Source organism: Saccopteryx leptura, chromosome 4 (assembly GCF_036850995.1).
Source record: "Saccopteryx leptura isolate mSacLep1 chromosome 4, mSacLep1_pri_phased_curated, whole genome shotgun sequence".
Lineage (NCBI taxonomy): Eukaryota > Metazoa > Chordata > Mammalia > Chiroptera > Emballonuridae > Saccopteryx > Saccopteryx leptura.
Genome location: NC_089506.1, coordinates 130,441,346 through 130,460,354, shown reverse-complemented (window position 1 = coordinate 130,460,354; position 19,009 = coordinate 130,441,346). Strand labels below are relative to the sequence as shown.

Sequence of the window (19,009 nt, the reverse complement as noted above, 5' to 3'; positions counted from 1 at the left end):
GTCCATCTCATTTCTTGAGGACACGGGAGCTGCCTTCTCTGTTTTGCCATCACACTCTGGACCTCTAGTTCCCTGATGGGTCTCGGTTACGGGAGTGGATGGGACCCCTTCCATTCCCCTTCATACACCACCTCTGACATGCAGTTTTTCCCCTTCGTACGCCACTCCTGGCATACAGTTTTGCCTCAAGTTTTCTGGGCCCTACCCTTCTCTGGCTCACCAAAAGGTTGGACCCTGCAGATCCCCCTATTACTCTTTTTTAAATCCTTACCGGACCGCATCTGCGAAGTTTCTCAAGTCACGGTCAAACAAATGTCCCTCACGACTTCTCTCAAAGCCACCACCTTTTGATCTCCCCCTCCCCACGATGCCCCTAATCAGCAGGAAGTAGCCAGACGAATAAGCGGCACCCTAATTAATACAAAAGATTGGAATGTAGGGTGGTCAGCAATGGGGGAAGGTCATGTGAGGAACTCAGACTCTGGAACTTTGGCTAGAACCGCCCACAACCATGTGCGCCAAAAGAAACTTCCCAGGAGTCCTTTGGAAAAGAGTGATGACTGTCTGCCAGCCAGTGAGATTTCACCACGTCATATTAGCTCGACCACCGTAGAGACCCTTTAAATATTCCCCCATGTGGATCACCCTATGTGACTTCTCTGGCCTCTGTTCCCAGGACCAGAGAACCTCATCGGGCAGGATGCGCTCTGTACTCAATAAAACCTTTTTATTATTCCATACTTCGTGGCTACTCCCCTTCCTTCTTCCTCGGCGGGGAAAGATACCTTACAGGTATAATGGGAACAACCATGGAAAGACACAAGGAAAGCCTAATTATCTTTTTTTTTTTTTTTAAACAGAGACACATAGTCAGAGGGATAGATAGGGACAGACAGACAGGAATGGAGAAGAGATATGAGAAGCATACATCATCAGCTTTTCGTTGCAACACCTTAGTTCAGGGGTCAGGAACCTTTTTGGCTGAGAGAGCCATGAACACCACATATTTTAAAATGTAATTCCATGAGAGCCGTACAACGACCCATGTACGTTACGCATTATCCAATAAAAATTTGGTGTTGTCCCGGAGGACAGCTGTAATTGGCTCTAGCCACCCGCAACCATGAACATGAGCAGTAGGAAATGAACGGATTGTAATACATGAGAATGTTTTATATTTTTAACATTATTATTTTTTTTAGTAAAGATTTATCTGCGAGCCAGATGCAGCCATCAAAAGAGCCACATCTGGCTCGTGAGCCATAGGTTCCTGACCCCTGCCTTAGTTGTTCATTGATTGCTTTCTCATATGTGCCTTGACCGTGGGCCTTCAGCAGACCGAGTAACCCCTTGCTCAAGCCAGCAACCTTGGGTCCAAGCTGGTGAGCTTCGATCAAACCAGTTTGAGCCTGCACTCAAACTGGCAGCTTCTGGGTCTTGAACCTGGGTCCTCCTCATCCCAGTCCAACGCTCTATCCACTGCCCCACCGCGTGGTCAGGCCTAATTATCTTAATCATGAAACACTGGAGTAGGAATCGTCTGACCTTGCTTCTCTCACTCTCTCTTCCCCACCTGCAGCCATGGCTCGATTGGTTTGAGTGTATTGCCTGGATCCTGATGATTGCTCTGTGAAGCCTCAGCCTCAAGCAGTAAAAATAGCTCAGTGGGGAGCATGGCTCCAGCTGGGCAGAACTTCAGCCCCAGATGGGGTTGCTGGGTGAATCCTGATCAGGGCGCATGTGGAAGTCTGTCTCTCTATCCCCCCTCCTCTCACTTGGAAAAGAAAAAAAAGCATCTCTACCACCAAAAACTAAATACAGGTTTAATTCTATCATGTAGACCTATATTCTACATTTTGATCTGTATTCAGTCTAAATACAGATTTAATTCTATCATGGTTTTCACAAGAAAATTTACTTTGCATTTACCTTTTAGCAGTTCTGGTTGAATGAAACACTCAGGTCACTTCAAATGGTGGAGGAAGGAAGGGTATTTTCAAGTAGTGGTTTTCAATCTTTTTATGCTTGAGGACCCATTATTTCTACTAAGGCAGCCTGTACTGTCCTATACCTTCTGATTTCACATGGTAGACCAGTGTGGAGCACCTGTTTCCCTTCCCTGTGTGCCGTAAGAGGTCTTTGTAGACCTGGACACAGAGAGCATTCCAATGATCTCCTTTTCGCTGGTATTTGGCTTTGGATGCTTTTAAGAATTGTTAATGCTAGTTCGTCACCTGATGGATATTTGAGTTGTTTCTACCTTTTGACTGTCAGGAATGATGCTGCTATATACATTTGTGTACAAGTTTTTATTTGAGCACTTGTTTTAAAATCTCTTGAGTATATATCTAGGAGTGGAATTGCTAGGTATATGGTAACTATTGAATCATTTGAGGAACTGCTGGACTGTTTTCTCAAGTGGCTGCACCATTTTACATTATTGCCAGAGGTGTAAGAAGATTCCACTTTCACTACGTCCTTGTTTACAGTTGTTATTATCTGTTTTTGATTCTAGCCATACTAGTGGGTGTGAAGTGTCTTGTGGTTTTGCTTTTCACTTCCTTGATGGCTATATGTTGAGCATATTTTTATGTACTATTGCAGGGGTCGGGAACCTATGGCTTGTGAGCCAGATGTGGCTCTTTTGATGGCTGCATCTGGCTCGCAGACAAATCTTTAATAAAAAAATGTTAAAAATATAAAACATTCTCATGTATTACAATCCACTCATTTCCTACCGCTCATGTTCATGGTTGCGCGCGGCTGGAGCCAATCACAGCTGTCCTCTGGGACAACACCAGATTTTTATTAGATAATGCGTAACATACACGGGTCGTTGTATAGCTCTCACGGAATTACCTTGTAAAATATGTGGTGCAAAAAGCTTCCCGACCCCTGTGCTATTTGGCTATTTGTATATCTTTTTTGGAGAAATGTCTATTCAGATCCTTTGCCTATTTAAAAATTGGTTATTTGTCTTTTTGTTATTAAGTTATAATAGATTTTTATATATTCCAGGTAAAGGTCTTTTATCCAGGTATATGATTTACAGATATTTCATTCGTTGATTGTCTTTTTACTTTCTTGTTAATGTCCTTTGAAGCACAAAGGTTTTAATTTTGATTAAGTCCAAATTATTTTTATTTTGCAGATTGTATTTTGATATTGTATCTAAGAATCCTTTGCTAAATCTGAGGTAATAATTTAATCCTATGTTATCTTCTGAGAGTTGTAGTTTTAGTTCTTACACTTAGGCTTATGATTCACTTTTAGTTAATTTTTGTTTATGGTGTGAGATAAGGTCAAACTTCATTCTTTTGTGTGCTGTTTCAACACCAATCCAGTTTTTCCAACACCATTTGCTGAACAGACAGTTCTTTCCCCATTGAATGATCTTGGCACCTTTGCAAAAATCTCTGTACTCTTTCTTAATCTATTTTTTGAAAAACAAATGGAATATTTTATTTAAAAAGTCCTTTATATTACATGCAGAATGGCTCCCAAGTACTGATAATTGTCCCTAAAGTATATCTATTCACTTACTCAGCTTTCAGGATTGCCAGAGCTAGTGTTGCAACTGCTTCTAAATCTCTACTTGCTTGAAGATATTTTTTAAAACGGTGTAATAATGGGCTTTACACTTATTTTTAGAATGTAATTTTGAACACAATGTTAATATTACCAACTTTTTTTTCCTTAAAAGAAACACTTCCTTTTATTTCACAAACTACAGATGAATAACTGAATAATTTTAGCATATAAACTATAATAGTGGAACCTCTTAAACCTAATAAAGCAAGGAAATAAGTGCATATTTAAGGTGGTGTGCATTTTGAATATTGCAAGATCAAACATTGAGCATTGGAAGGATCAAATTGGGAGGAGCCCTGGCCAGTTGGGTCACTCGTAGAGTGTTGGCCTGGCATGTGGAAGTCTCGGGTTAGATTCCTGGTCAGGGCACGCAAGGGAGAAGGGGCCATCTGCTTCTCTACCCTTCTGTCTTCTCTCTCTTTCTTTTTCTCTCTTCCCTTCCCACAGTCATGGCTCAGATGGTTTGAGCAAGGATGGCTCCATGGCTTTGCCTCAGGCACTGAAGCGGCTCTGGAGCAACGGAGCAAGGATCCCAGATGGGCAGAGCATCACGCCCTAGTGGGCTTGCCCTGCGGATCCCAGTCGGAGTGCATGTGGGATTCTGTCTGTCTGCCTCCCTGCCTCTCACTTAATAAAAAATTAAAAATAAAACAAAAACAAAAGAAGGGATTTTGAATAGTATACGCTGATAATTTTAACTTGATTAATAGTTAAACAAGAAAAAATATATTTGACATTTGAATGCAAGTAAGTATATGTAACTTTTAAAAGTTTTTGCTTATCAAACAGTCAAAACAATGCATATTGTAGAAACTGCATATTGTAGAAACATATACACAGCAAATATTGGCAGTTTCCACTTTCTCTAAAGAAATAAGCAATGGCTGGGTTGGATACATGCTTTTGGCAGCCATTTTACTTGCGGCAATTTTCTAATGGTGGTTAGAATTATCATGTCGTTTTGGAATATATGTGGAAAGTGGTGGGAAATGAAAGTGGGAGGTGGTGGGAAAAGAGCATCAGGAATATTGGCCAGTTATGGCCAGTAGCTGGTATAATAGTGTAATTTTACTACTATTAAGTAATTTTCCTAGAGCTATTGATGCTTCTTTCAGGTTGATTTATTCAGTCTTGTGGTTTTATTTATGGCCTATTCCTAATTTTTGGTCTCAGTCATAAATTTTAATGACCTGCTTGCAAGTATTTGGAATATTGTAATAATGCAAATTAACACTCACAATACTTACAAGAAGTATATTACATGCTTTTTCTATTTGGTTTAAAACAACGTTTTATGGAAATGTTTATATTTGAATCTCAGGAATTTAGCCACCATGTCGAGTTGAGTTTGCAGGAAAATATTCTGTGAACTATATATATTGCAGTCAAACATTTCTGTGTTCTTATCCTGGTAGTAAGGGGATTAGAAGAAGGAGTAAATGAAGTTTGCAGAGATTTGTCTGTCTTCCCTTAGTAGAGAGCAGTAGGAAAAACAGTGGCTCTGGAACCAGGCTGCCTAAGTTTGCTTCTCTGCCTCCTAGCTAGGTGACCTTAAGTAAATTACTTATTTTTTCTTCCTTCCATACTTAGATTTTTTTTTTTTTGTTTTGTTTTTTTTTTTTTACATTTCTTATAGCTCCAGAAATTTTTTCCTCCCTTGAATAAAGACAAAGATGGGAAGCTCTTAAAATAACAAGTAAAGGAAATAAATAATGGTTCACTATTATCTTTGGTTGCAACATGTGATTATTTATTCTCCTTTATTTCATCCCTAAATTGCCTGTATTTTATAAGGCAGACTCAATTTTTTTTTTTCTGAAGCTGGAAACGGGGAGAGACAGTCAGACAGACTCCCGCATGCGCCGGACCGGGATCCACCGGGCACGCCCACCAGGGGGTGATGCTCTGCCCACCAGGGGGCGATGCTCTGCCCCTCCGGGGCGTCGCTCTGTTGCGACCAGAGCCACTCCAGTGCCTGGGGCAGAGGCCAAGGAGCCATCCCCAGCGCCCGGGCCATCTTTGCTCCAATGGAGCCTCGCTGTGGGAGGGGAAGAGAGAGACAGAGAGGAAGGAGAGGGGGAGGGGTGGAGAAGCAGATGGGCGCTTCTCCTGTGTGCCCTGGCGGGGAATTGAACCCGGGACTTCTGCACGCCAGGCTGATGCTCTACCACTGAGCCAACCGGCCAGGGCCTCAAATTTTTATTAACTTTAAAACTTTTGGGTATCAACAGAAATAGTAACAAAAACAAAACATACAATTACTGATTGTCTTATAAAGCTTAGGACCTTTAGAAGCTATTGTATATCACACACAACTTGAAGTAAGGAGGATAATGAGAGCTCATTTTATTTTTATGACAAATCACCTTGTGATGTAAGTTTTGTTTAAATGTTGGAAAGTTGTGTACTTAGTTGTTCAATGTTGGTAATTTTTAAAGAGGACATACTGTGTTCTTTTTATTATATTTGAGTCTAATAGTTTCTAAAGTTATGATTACTTTTTAAAGTCGTGGGAAACTAGCAGAGATGAATTCCTGTTCTCACAAAACTGGAATTCTGAACATTTTTCTCCCCATGGATATATTGTTGTAGAGAATACTTAGATTTGGTGGTGCTATGATTTTAAGTACTGGCTTGGTAAGTTTAACCACCAAATTATGAAGAGTAAATTGTTTGTTTAGCCAGAACTCATTTCATAAGAAAATCTTCTATGAACTATACTAAATTTAAAAGTTAAATGCCTATCTTATGACCAAATTACTAAGAAATTTGTTTGCATGCCTTTACTTGGCACTTTTAGTGTAGTTCTGGTATTTTAGCATTTAACATATGAAAGGAGCAGATGACATGACACTGTATGAAGAGAACCCTAAACATTCTAACAAAAAACTATTAGAACTGCTAAATGATAGCAAAGTAGCAGGGTACAAAATAAATATCCCAAAATCAGTTGCATTTATATACACCAGTTATTAACTATCAGAGAAATTTAAGAAAACAATCCCATTTATAACTGCATAAAAAAAATACACAGCAATACATTTAACCAAGGATGTAAAATACCCTTACTTTGAAAATTGTAACACTGAAAAAAGGAATTGGAGATACAAAAAGGGGAAGCATATATCATGTTCATGGATAGGAAGAATTAATGTCATTAAAATGTCCATACTACTCAAAGCAATCTGTAGATTCAACACAATTCCTATTGAGATACCAGTGGCATATTTCACAGAACAAGTATTCCAAAAATTTATATGGAACCACAAAAGACCCTGAATAGCCTCAGCAATCTTGAGAAAGAAGAACAAAGTTGAAGGAATCATGCTACCTGATAACAAACTATACTATGAGACCATAATAATCAAACAGTGTGGTACTGGCATCAAAACAGACATATAGAGAAATCAATGAACAACTAAGGAGCCACAACGAAGAATTGATGTTTCTCGTCTCTCTCCCTTCCTGTCTGTCTGTCCCTATCTGCCTTTCTCTCTGACTCTCTGTCTCTGCCACAAAAAAACAACAAAACCAAAAAACAGACATAGATCAATGGAACAGAATAGAGTCCAGAAATAAACCACATCTTGATTGTCAATATTTGACAAAGGAGGCAAAGTCATACAATAGGTAAAAGATAGTGTATTTAATAAATGGTGTTGGGAAAATTGGACAGAAGATATGTGTAGATAAATGAAGCCAAAACACCTTCTTACACTATACACAAGAATAAACTTAAAATGGATTAAAGACTTAAATATTAGGCTTGAAACCAGATACTGTATTTCCCCATGTATAAGATGCTCCCATGTATAAGGCGCACCTTAATGTTGGGGCCTGAAATTTGGGGAAAAAAAAGGTATTACATAAAATTACTGAGCTCGTTTTATTCATTATAAACTTCATACAACTCTGCACCCACACGAAAAAGCAGGAAATGCAAGTAAAAAATCTACAACCACTGTAAGATGCAACCAGTTTTTAGACCCCAGATTTTTCGAAAAAGGGTGTGTCTTATACATGGAGAAATATGGTTAAGTCCTTGAAGAAAACATAGGCAGTAAAATCTTGAATATTTCACATAGCAGTATTCTTTTTTGTTATAGCTCCTCAGGCAAGGGAAGCAGGAAAAAAATAGCTGGGACTACATTAAAACTAAAAAGTTCTTGTACAGTAAAGGAAACCATCAACAAAATGAAAAGACAGTCTACTGAATGGGAGGACATATTTGCCAATGATACATCTGATAAGGGGTTAATATTCAAAATTTATGAAGAACTTGTGAAATTCAACATTGAAAAACTAACCCAATTAAAAAATGAACAAAGGACCTGAAAAGACACCTCTTTAAAGAGGATATACAGAGGGTCAGTCGACATATGAAAAGAAGTTCAAGGTTATTATCAGAGAAATGCAGATGTAAACCCACAGTGAGCCTGACCAGGTGATGGCGCAGTGGATAGAGCATCGGACTGGAACACAGAGGACCCAGGTTCGAAACCCTGAGGTCACTGGCTTGAGCGTGGGTTCATGGGGGTTACTGGCTTTAGCATGGGATCATAGACATGACCCTATTGGTGGCTTGAGCCCAGGGGTGCTGGCTTGAGCAAGGAGTCACTTTCTCTGCTGTAAACCCCCCCCCTCCCATCAAGGCACGAGAAAATAATCAATGAACAACTAAGGTGCCGCAATGAAGAATTGATGCTTCTCCTCTCTCTGTCTGTCCCTATCTGTTCCTCTCTCTGTCTCTGTCACAAAAACAAACTACAATAAGCTATCTCCTCATACCTGTCAAAATGGCTATCATAAATAAATCAACAAACAAGTGTCGAAAAGTGAATCCTTGTGTACTGTTGGAGGTAATGCAGACTGGTGCAGCCACTATGAAAAGCAGTATGGAGTTACCTCAAAAAATTAAAAGTGGAACTGCCATATGACCTAGTGATTCTACTGCTGGGAATATATCTGAAGAAACCCGAAACACTAATTCAGAAGAATGCATTCATTCCTATGTTCACTACAGCATTATTTACAATAGTAAAAATTTGGAAGTGACCCAAGTGCTCATCAGGAAATGAGTGGATAAAAAAAGCAGTGGTACATTTACATGATGGAATACTACTTGGCCGTGAAAAAGAAGGAAATCTTATCTTGCGACAGCACTCATTGTATGGACCTGGAGATTATTATGTTAAGTGAATTAAGCCAGTCAGAGAAAGACAAGTACTGGATGATTTCATTTACATGTAGAATCTAATGAACAAAATAAACTAATAGCATAGAAACAGACTCAGCCCTGGCCACTTAGCTCAGTTGGTTAAGAGTGTTGTCCTGAAACAACAAGGTGATGGGTTCAACAAGGACTGTACCCATCCTCGGTCAGGGCACACACAGGAAGCAAGAAAGAAATGCGACTGAGTGGAACAACAAATAGTTCCCTTCCCCCTCCCCTCCCTCTTTCTCTCTCTGTCTTCCTAAAAATCAATAAAAATTAAGCCCTGGTCAGATAGCTTGGTTGGTTGGGCCATCATCCTTGGGTGTGGAGGTTGCCAGTTCGATTCCCAGGTCAGGGCACATGCAGGAGTAGCTTGATATTCCTGTCTCTCCCTGCCTCTTTCAAGGAAAAAGAGAGAGAAGAAAAAAGAATAGAAGCAGACTCATAGATACAGAGACCAAAGTGACAGCTGTCAGAGGGAGGGAGAGTTGGGGGGCTGGGTGAAAAAAGGAAAGGGATTATTAAGCAAAAAAACTAAACTCAGAGACACAGAATAGTATGGTGATCACCAAAGTGCCAGGGTGTTGGGGGAGGTAGAAGAGTGTAGAGGGAGGAAAAAGGGTGATGGAAGGAGACCTGACCGGTAATGGGGAACACAGTACAGTGTGCAGATGATGTGTTAGAACTGTGTACTTGACACCTATAATTTTATTAACCAATGTCACCCCAATAAACTCAATAAAAATACAAAGAAAATGCAAAAATAAAGGAGAAAGACAGAAAACCCATTAATCTTGGTGAACAGCTATGTATGATAAATGTTTTTTTGTGTACAAATCTCTTGACAGTTTATTGAAAATAAAGGAAATTTATGTGGGAGGACATTGTTCCCCCAGTTCTTGGATATCAGTTCAGTGACTCAGTCCTTAGTGGTCAAAGTTGACTGAACTTATGGTCAGTTGAACAGACATGACCAAATATTTTCCTGTTCTACAGGATCAATCTTTTTTTCATGTCTGTAGATTTCAGTGCATTTATATTGGGATACCTAGTTCTATTAGCTACTCAATTTCTCAAATTTCCGTTGACATTTTGGTGGTTTAGTATAATGGAATGCTAAAATAAAGTATCTAGTTTGTAAGTATTCAACACATGTCTAAAAATTTGATTAAAACATTAATATTTGTTTTCTTAATTTTCCCCGAGGTACACATCCCCTCTTGATAATCTTCTTGCTCTTAATTTTTAGTAAACTTGGGAGGGGGGGGACTCTGGGAAGTAGAGAGGTTTCATTCCCTCCTTCCCACGTTCTTGCAGAGCAAGCCTACAGCTTTTATTTTTGTTTCTGATGTGCTTTCAATTTTATCCTTACTGCTTGCTATTTGCCAAATTTGAGGTTCCTTATTCAGTAGCTGGTTTCATTTGGTTAAGGTAGAGGATCTGGCAAGGTGGGTGTGGTTTGAGAAAGTTGATGAGGCTGGAAAGGTAGACAAGTGCTAGGCTAAATGGTCAGAACTTTGTATCTCATTTTGAGGAATTTGTATTTTATCTTAGTTAGTGGAGATCCTCTAAAAAATTTGAAATGGATGAGGGACTGAGGCGAGGGGTTGGAGGAGGGGAACAACAAGATTAGATATTCAGTTTTGAAAAGTAACTTTCATAACTGTGTTGAGGAAGATAGGTAAGAGGAGAAGGTACCATATGGATGAGAGAGCAGTGGTCCCCAGACTAGCAGCAGTGTTTCACCTTGGAACTTGTTAGAAATACCCCAGACCTGTTGAATCAGAAACCCTGGGGTAGGGTGCATTAGTCTGTGTTTTATTTGATTCTTATGCTTGCCCAAGTTTGAAACTAGGGATATGGGAGCCAATGAGGCTACATTATAGTTTGCAAATGCTGTTCACATTAATTGTGTAGTTGATTTTGTTGAAATGTTCATTATGTTCACGTTTCCCCTTCACAATCAAGAGAAATTGAGTAGGCATCCAGGATTTTGTGCTTTAGTTATTTATGTAAAGATCTAATATTAAAAGATTTGGAAAGCTAGGGTACTGTGGTAATATATTATACGTACTTGTGAAAGGGGTCACTGTCTAGGATCATGTGGGAAAATAAACTTTGATCAGTGGCAATACTGGAGTAGTCTAAAACCAGTAAGAGGTATTAAATCTTGGTCTAGATCAGGGGTCCCCAAACTTTTTACACAGGGGGCCAGTTCACTGTCCCTCAGACCATTGGAGGGCCAGACTATAAAAAAAACTATGAACAAATCCCTATGCACACTGCACAGATCTTATTTTAAAGTAAAAAAAAACAAAACGGGAACAAATACAATATTTAAAATAAAGAACAAGTAAATTTAAATCAACCAACTGACCAGTATTTCAATGGGAACTATGCTCCTCTCACTGACGACCAATGAAAGAGGTGCCCCTTCCGGAAGTGCGGCAGGGGCCAGATAAATGGCCTCAGGGGGCCGCATGTGGCCCGTGGGCCGTAGTTTGGGGACCCCTGGTCTAGATGTTACTTGTACATGACATTGATTTGTCATGTGGCACTTGAAATCTGTATTAGGAAAAACTGATTGAAGATATAAATAAGGGGGAACATGAATTTTTGTGGAGCCCAAAGGAAAGAGATGGTTGATTTTCCTAAGATTTGCTAAGTTGCTCTTGTGCAGTCAGTTCTGTAGCTATTAAGAGGTGGTCTACTTTTAGTTTTGTATAATAGTTAGCTGATTTGTATCTAACCCAGTTTTCATTTATTTTTCTTTGAGGGTGTAAGGGCTCTGGGTTTAAATTTCAACTTTGTTGGAATGGGACTGAGTAAATCTGATAATTTTCTTTATTTTGCTGTTAGCTTTGCTGGGTGACCAGAAGTACAGGTAAAACAAATGCTTTGTAAATATCAAAATTGTGTCTTAAAGGATAAGTAATCTTTTTTTTCTCCTTCAAATTTTATTTCAGGACCCATCAGTTACACAGGTGACAAGAAATGTTCCACCAGGACTTGATGAATACAATCCATTCTCGGATTCTAGAACAGTAAGACTATTCCTAATTATACTACTTTTAAATGTTAAAAGTGAAACTAAATAACAATTATATATCAATTATGCTTTAGTTAAATTTATGTAAAACAAGGTGTTAGTTTTTTATTTAGAATTTGGCAAATGAATTTTTATTTTTTTTAAACAGGAGGGATTATCAGTAGTAATTGAAAATTCTGTGGTCCTAGTGAAATACTGCAAGTTTTCTTTTATGTTTACAGATTAAATCGCTAATAATCTGTTTAGATGTAAATCTTACTCCAGTACTTTAAGGAGAGGGTGGTGTTCTTTTGGTATATGTGCCATGTTCATGGTAATGTAGGATGATGTTTTCTTACAATGAGAGAGACCTGTGTATGTACCATGAATATTGTATGATTGTCATTTGAAGGATGTTATTCTGAATAGCTTGGTAGACTAGAAGAATGTCTGAAACTTTATCTGGCCTAGGAACATATTCTTTTCTTCTTTTTATTATTTATTTATTTTGTATTCAGTGCGAGGAGGGGTGTGGGAGACTGCAAACTGAAAAAGCCCGTGCAGTGTGAGGCTTAGCCAAAGTCTGAGTTCTCCCCCCACACCTCCATATTGGCTGTGAAGCTGAGTATTTGCACTCATCCCATCCCCCCACTTCACTTGCTTGCTTAAGTTGCTAGAAGCAATTTATATCCCTTCCTCTCACCCTTTGTTTGTTCTCATGTTGGTTGATTTCTGTTATGCAGGGTGGAGGGTTTCTGCACTTGGGAGAATTCTTGGGTTGCCTTGGCATAGTGTGACTTTGTATCAGAGACTTCCTTATTTGCATATGGGCTTTTGGCTTTTTGCAAGCTATCTTTTGCGTTGCAAAGAGGCTGCCCGATCCCATCTTTTTTCTAAGTTTATTTCTTCATTCAGCGCCATTCCCACTCAGGACCTGGAATTACTAGCTACGCTGGTTCTGGTTTGCGGGCAAGTGGCGCCTGAACAAGGAGGACCTGAGGAAGGGAAAATTAAACTAAAGGCAGGTGATGGAACTCTCCAAGTGCACTCAGTGAGTCAAGTTTTTGAGTATAGTTTTCGGGGAAAGTAGTGTTGGGAGTAATAAATTATGGGACAATTAGGGTCAAAAGTAAGGGACCTTTTTGTAAGAATACGTATGTAGCTAGAATGCTTTTTGCAATATGTTCAAGATGTGTGCCCCTGGTTCCCGGAGGAGGGAACAGATATTTCTGCTACAGGGGAACAAGTAGGTAAAGTTCTGAAGAGGCAGTGGTTGTGAGGAGACTATGGCAGGAATGAAGGTGGCAGTCTCTCTGGCAGTTGGTGCTGTACTTTGTGGCTTAGGGGCCGAGGAACGTGGGGCAGTGCAGCTGCTCCTAGTTCTCTCGGGCTGCTTAGTTTGCTGTTCAGCTGGATTTGGGGTGGAGGAGAGGTCTCAGCATAGTCAACCTAAACTGCCAGTTGCTGCAGCTATGGAATTTGAGAAGGAATAGGAGACTCAGGTATTAGGAAAGTTACAGCTTTTCCTGTTATTGTCTGATTTTCTTTAATGTTTTAGCTACAATCCTCTGAACTCTCGTTTTGTTTCTTTCCTATTCTTTGCCTGGAATTTAGACAGGGGACCCCTGGTGGATCTGATTACAAAATTTGCCAGCAGTTGCCGAGTATTTTTCTTGGGGAAGTTTTCCTTATTTCCATCCATTGTCAGTCCCTCTGTCAGAAAATGCCCTGACTGAGATCAGGCAGGTGTCTTTTTAGTATGTTGTCCAAAATGTGTGTGCTTTTAAGGCCTGAATTAAGTTCTTGCGTGCAAAAATTGGAAATGCCGGCTCTTATACTGAAAAAATAGAAGTTTCATCCCTACATTTTTTGTTAAAATTGGGACTTGTAAGGAGTGCTCATTTAATTTAAATAGAATGGAATGTAGATCCTAAAGACTGCCGATTTAGTTTGTATTTTGTGAAGTCTTCTGAGTTGAGAGCCAGATAGCAACTAAGGTATTAGAATTAAACAGATTTACGTGTTATATTTGTGTTTCTGTGCTGTAAATTGTCTTGTGTGTGAAACTGTACTCAGGTCTCTGAAACAAAGGAATTGAGCAAAATTAAGCAGGGCCCTGATAAGTCATTTCAAGAATTTGTCTCAAACTGCTTCAGGCAGTTGGAAGAAAAGTATAAGGATGCTAATTCTGCTTGTCAGGCCACATTCTGCAAAAGGGGCCCCGAGGAAATTGGGAATTTGGCTCCTCTGATGCCCTGAAATAGGCATAACAATACAAAAATGTAAATTCAAAGGACTCTTAAATACAGGAGCTGATGTATCTGTTATTGCTGAGCAACATTGGCTTTTTTCTTGGCTTATGCATGAAGCAGTCACAGAGCTGCGAGGCTTAGGGCAAAGTAAGTTACCCCAACAAAGCTCTAGGGTTTTTACAACAGGAAGATAAAGAAAGTCATACTGGGCTTTTTCAGCCTTCTGTGCTCTCTAGATTGCCTGTTAATTTATGGAATAAAAGTGTTTTGAAAGGTATGGGAGTGTTTGTTATTTGTAAAAGCATATACTTATTTCCTTACTATCCTTAAGGTCAAGGCATTGTAGAGCCCATCAAATGCTTTAAGGTCAATTATAAAAAATAAAAAAGGGAGTCATGCCCTGAAACTCCTGCAAATTTTCTTTATCATGCTTTTTTACTTTAAAATTTTTTTTTGAATACTGATGTACAGGGCCATTCAGTGGCTGAGAGAATCTGGAATCCAACAAGGAAAGCCTTCCTTGAAGTAATTTGTTTTGAACATTTTCTCCTCAGGACTTACTGCAGCTGAGCATTTTACACCAGCTGAGCAACGGCCTAAGTCTCATGTTGTACCGGGATATATTAAATGGCCCTAAGTGGCAAATTCAATCAAATTACTAACTTGGGGGGAAGGGTATATTCCAGTTTTATAATGAACAGGTCCTCTTTGAATGCCAGCCTGGAACAAGGAACTGTGAAGCCTCATCGTGGATTGACATCAGCCTCTAGAAAGCAATCTGGTTCCCGAGATCTAGATTGCCTATTAAGTTTAAGGCAAAAGCTTAACGCGCTGGAAGCAGTGGTCATGGGACTTGGAAACCAGCTACGGAGAGTGAGAATGTGACAGTAGTTCCAATGCCATGTGGATTTTTCCTGAGTGTGCCTCCTGCTCCTTGTGACAGTTCTCAGTGGGACTGAAGTAGGGTTGGATTGCATCTGCAGGGAATGTGGCACGGTGATGGTGTCAGCATGGATTAGCATTAATTTACTAAGGACATTCAAAACAGCAAAGACTCTGTTATAGATCCTGCTGTATTGGCTAAGAATTTGCTTGATAATCTAAAAGGCTTTCATCCCTTTAATGTATTAGGATACTTGTTTGGACATCTGTTAGAATTGGCTATACTAATTTTGTGTTTGTTCTGTATTTTTCCAGTCTGCATTTGAATTGGAATCTGGGAAACTGGAAAATCAGATGAATGCAAATCTCAGCACACAAATTAAAAAAGAGAGGTGGGGATATGTGGGAGACTGCAAGTTGGCACAGCCCATGCAGTTTGAGGCTTAGCCAAAAGCTAAGTTCTCCCCCCACACCTCCATATTGGCTATGAAGCTAAGTATTTGTACTCATCCTGTCCCCCTCTCTTCACTTGCTTGCTTAAGTTGCTAGAAGCAATTTACATGCCCTTCCTCTCACCCTTTGTTTGTTCTGTTCTGATGTTGGTTGATTTCAGTTATACAAGGGTGGAGGGTTTCTGCACTTGGGAGAATTCTTAGGTTGCTTTGGAGATGTGTGACTTGGTATCAAAGACTTCCTTATTTGCATATGGCTATATAATAAAGCAGATTGGGGGCTCTTGGCTTTTTGCAAGCTATCTTTTGTGTTGCAAAGAGACCTCCCAATCCCATCTTTTTTCTCTCTTAAGTTTATTTCTTCATTCAGTGCCATTCCCACTCAGGACCTGGAATTACTAGCTATGCTGGTTCTGGTTGGCAGCAGAGAGGAGGCAGAGAGAGAGACTCCCACACGTGCCCTGACTGGGTCTACCGGCAAGACCACTAAGGGGTGATGCTCTGCTCATCTAGGGCATTGCTTCGTTGCTCAGCAACCAAGCTCTTCTTAGTGCCTGAGGCAGAGGCCATGGAGCCATCCTCAGTACCTGCAGCCAATTCTTTCCAATCAAGCCATGGCTGCATGAGGAGAAGAGAGAGAAGAAGCACAGGGGGAGGGATGAAGAAACAGATGGGCGCCTCTCCTGTGTTCCCTGACCAGGAATCAAACCTGGGACTTGCACATGCCGGGCCAATGCTCTACTGCTGAGCCAACTGGCCAGGGAGGAACATGTTCTTTTCAAAATTTAAGTCTTGATTTATAAAATGTAGGAGTATGAAAAAAAAATTCTTGTACAACAGAGGTTCTTTATGCTGGATGCATATTAGAAGCACCAGGGGAGTTTTATTACATTATCCATGAAGACCCTAATATCTTATAGTTAGGGCAGTTGTTTTTTGTTGTTGTTGTTTGTTTTTGTCTTAATCCTTTTATTGTGAGCCAGTTTTGAGAACTATTGACATAAGTTCTGTTGAGATTTCTCCCTCAAAATTTCTCTGGCAGATAATTTTGTCTTCTGTGTTTGAGTCTTTATTTAAATATCATACTCATGAGGTCCCTAGTTTTAAAACCATTGTTGGCTTTTGAAATATTATCCTCTTAACAGTATTAGAGTTCTTCAGTTGTATGCTTGGAAATACATTATCAGTATATAATGATCCTTACTCAATCACCTTTTTCTGATGTATGATTTTTATAGTCTAGAAAATAATTCAAAAATATTGTGTAGGGTTTTGCTTGAAAACTTTTCAAGATTTATTAACTTTAGTTTTTAGAAGAACTTTGTACAAAGTGAGAGCATTAAAATACGAATGAACTTTAAAATTTCACTTTATTTCAAAGCCCTCATTTAATACCCTTTGCTTATGTGTAGCAACTGCAACCCAGGCTGGGATCACAAATATTAATTGAGCAAGTAAATTTTAGATTGAACCATGTCAAGTGGCCTTTAAATGGACCAGTTTTGACATGTAAAAATGGCAATTTCATCTGGTGGGGTGGAGATGGGAATAAGACTTTAAAGTTTGCTGATAAAGAATAAAAACAAGTTTTTATATAATTTTTTGGAAGATTTTACTAGCAATAAATATATGTTTAACCTTGACAGGAGCTGCTTCAGATTATTTTTATCAGTGATAGCAGTATTCTTTTTCAAGTTGTCTACTTTGTGCCACATGCTTTATCTACATTTTATTGAATTCTTATAGTATTCAAAATTAATACTTTTTAAATGAAGACTCTAAGACAAGGTCATCTAGCTTATAAGTGGCATAACTGGTTTATAAACTCTTCTGTTTTTTGTAAAACTTTTGCCTTTTCCATTTTGCTAATATGGGGGTCCTTGGGTTACAACACAGCTCCGTTCCTATGACAGTAATGTAACCCAAATTTTTGGTGTATGTTGAAACACACTCTAGGCCAGGGGTCTCAAACTCGCGGGCTGCATGTGGCCCGGGTTGTGCTTGTACTGATTTTTTTTTGTTTTCAACTGCAGTGAGAAAAGTGTTGCGTAACAGTTGCCTTTTGTAGACCTAGTGCGGCCCGCCGAATGGCTATGATCTTGCTCTGTGGCCCACATGCTGAGTTGAGTTTGAGACCCCTGCTCTAGGCTATGTCACCCACCTATCCTAACACAGTTGTAAAATCATAATCTAGAGCATAAAAACACAACGAAATCACAGAAAAAGGAAAAGGACAAATATACTGTACACTATACTGTAGTAACAAAAAATGACAAAAATGAGTATAAAAGAAAGTATGATGCTAACAGCGTAAACTGAAACACTCACATCTCAATTATTTTAAGTTTTTATGTGAGTGAGCACCGTAAACACGAAATATCTGTTGAGACTGTCAATACCTGAGAACCCCCGTACTGTCTTTAGAGATAGATGCCTAAGAAATAGAAGATATAGTCCCGCTATATGAACACTGAATATTTTCTCACCTAATATATCCAGGAAAAACAAAATGTAAAAATGTAAATTATGGTCAAATGTTGAGATTTTATAGTTAAGAAAGGAAAGGTTTAAGTAGGTACGTAAGCAAGAAATAATGACAGGCCATTTTTACAATGAAACACTGATACAATGCCAGAACCAGGAAAGTTATTATGAGAGCACTTGTGTATTTTCCACCGAACTTTCTATATGGTGAAAAGCACAGTTGAAATAATAATAAAAAAAAAAAATTAAAAATGTATTTGTTTCCTTTATGTGTGATTTCAGAAATTTGTCTTTTTTTTCCCTTGTATGACCATGACTATTTTTCAAAACAGATTAGATGCACTTGGATAATTGATTTAAGTGATATATTAGAATTTAATCCAAATATTATTTTAGTGGTGGTCTGAATATAATTGGTGGTTTTCATAGTCAAAATGAAGCTTCGTTGTTGCTTAAAAGTGTGGTGAGCTATTTGAGGTCAGCTAGGAAGATCCTTCAGCAGGGTGAGTGTATAGAAAATTTCTGACTTTTTCTTTTCTTCTTTTTAAGATTAGATTTTCTTTTATGTTTGGTTTTCTGTATGAATGGACACTTTAGTGTATTGAAGGAAGGCAACAATTAAATATTTTAATAATTTTAATTTATATATTAATTCACTCTGTAATTATACATTCAGAGAAAGGAGTTTTCACAATATAAACTATGTCAGTATGCTGGCAATATATCAGAAGGCTAGATGTGTTATAAAAATTGAGGGCAGTCTTGAGTTATGATATAATATATATTTTTTGAACTAAAATGCATTTTCCCATTGAACTTACACTGAGCATGGTGGGTAGGTTCCCCTACCTGTTCTTTAAAATTTAATGTATAAATTACTAGAATTGGTTCAACCTTGGGAATCAGTGTGAATTATGGAGGATATTTCTCTTTTAACTTAGGTAACAGTTGAAAATGAATACTGTAGTTTGATTATTCACTAGTTTCAGCCCCTGGTGATGGCATTCATGGCTTTGGAGATGGTGTCTTCTGGGTACTGAAGTACAGGGATAGGGACATCTATGTGTGTGGGCAAGTGTGGCGCTACTGATGCAAATCCTTAGTG

General features: G+C 38.9%; 1 protein-coding gene across 1 annotated transcript in view; it reads left to right on the top strand.

The window, feature by feature from the left end:
- Positions 1-19,009, top strand: part of SCAMP1 (secretory carrier membrane protein 1) — a 114,593-nt gene that overhangs the window by 12,895 nt on the left and 82,689 nt on the right. Inside the window, exon 2 of the mRNA XM_066381694.1 lies at positions 11,773-11,850. Coding sequence (XP_066237791.1) covers positions 11,773-11,850 — 78 coding nt within the window. The remainder of the gene's footprint in view (positions 1-11,772; positions 11,851-19,009) is intronic.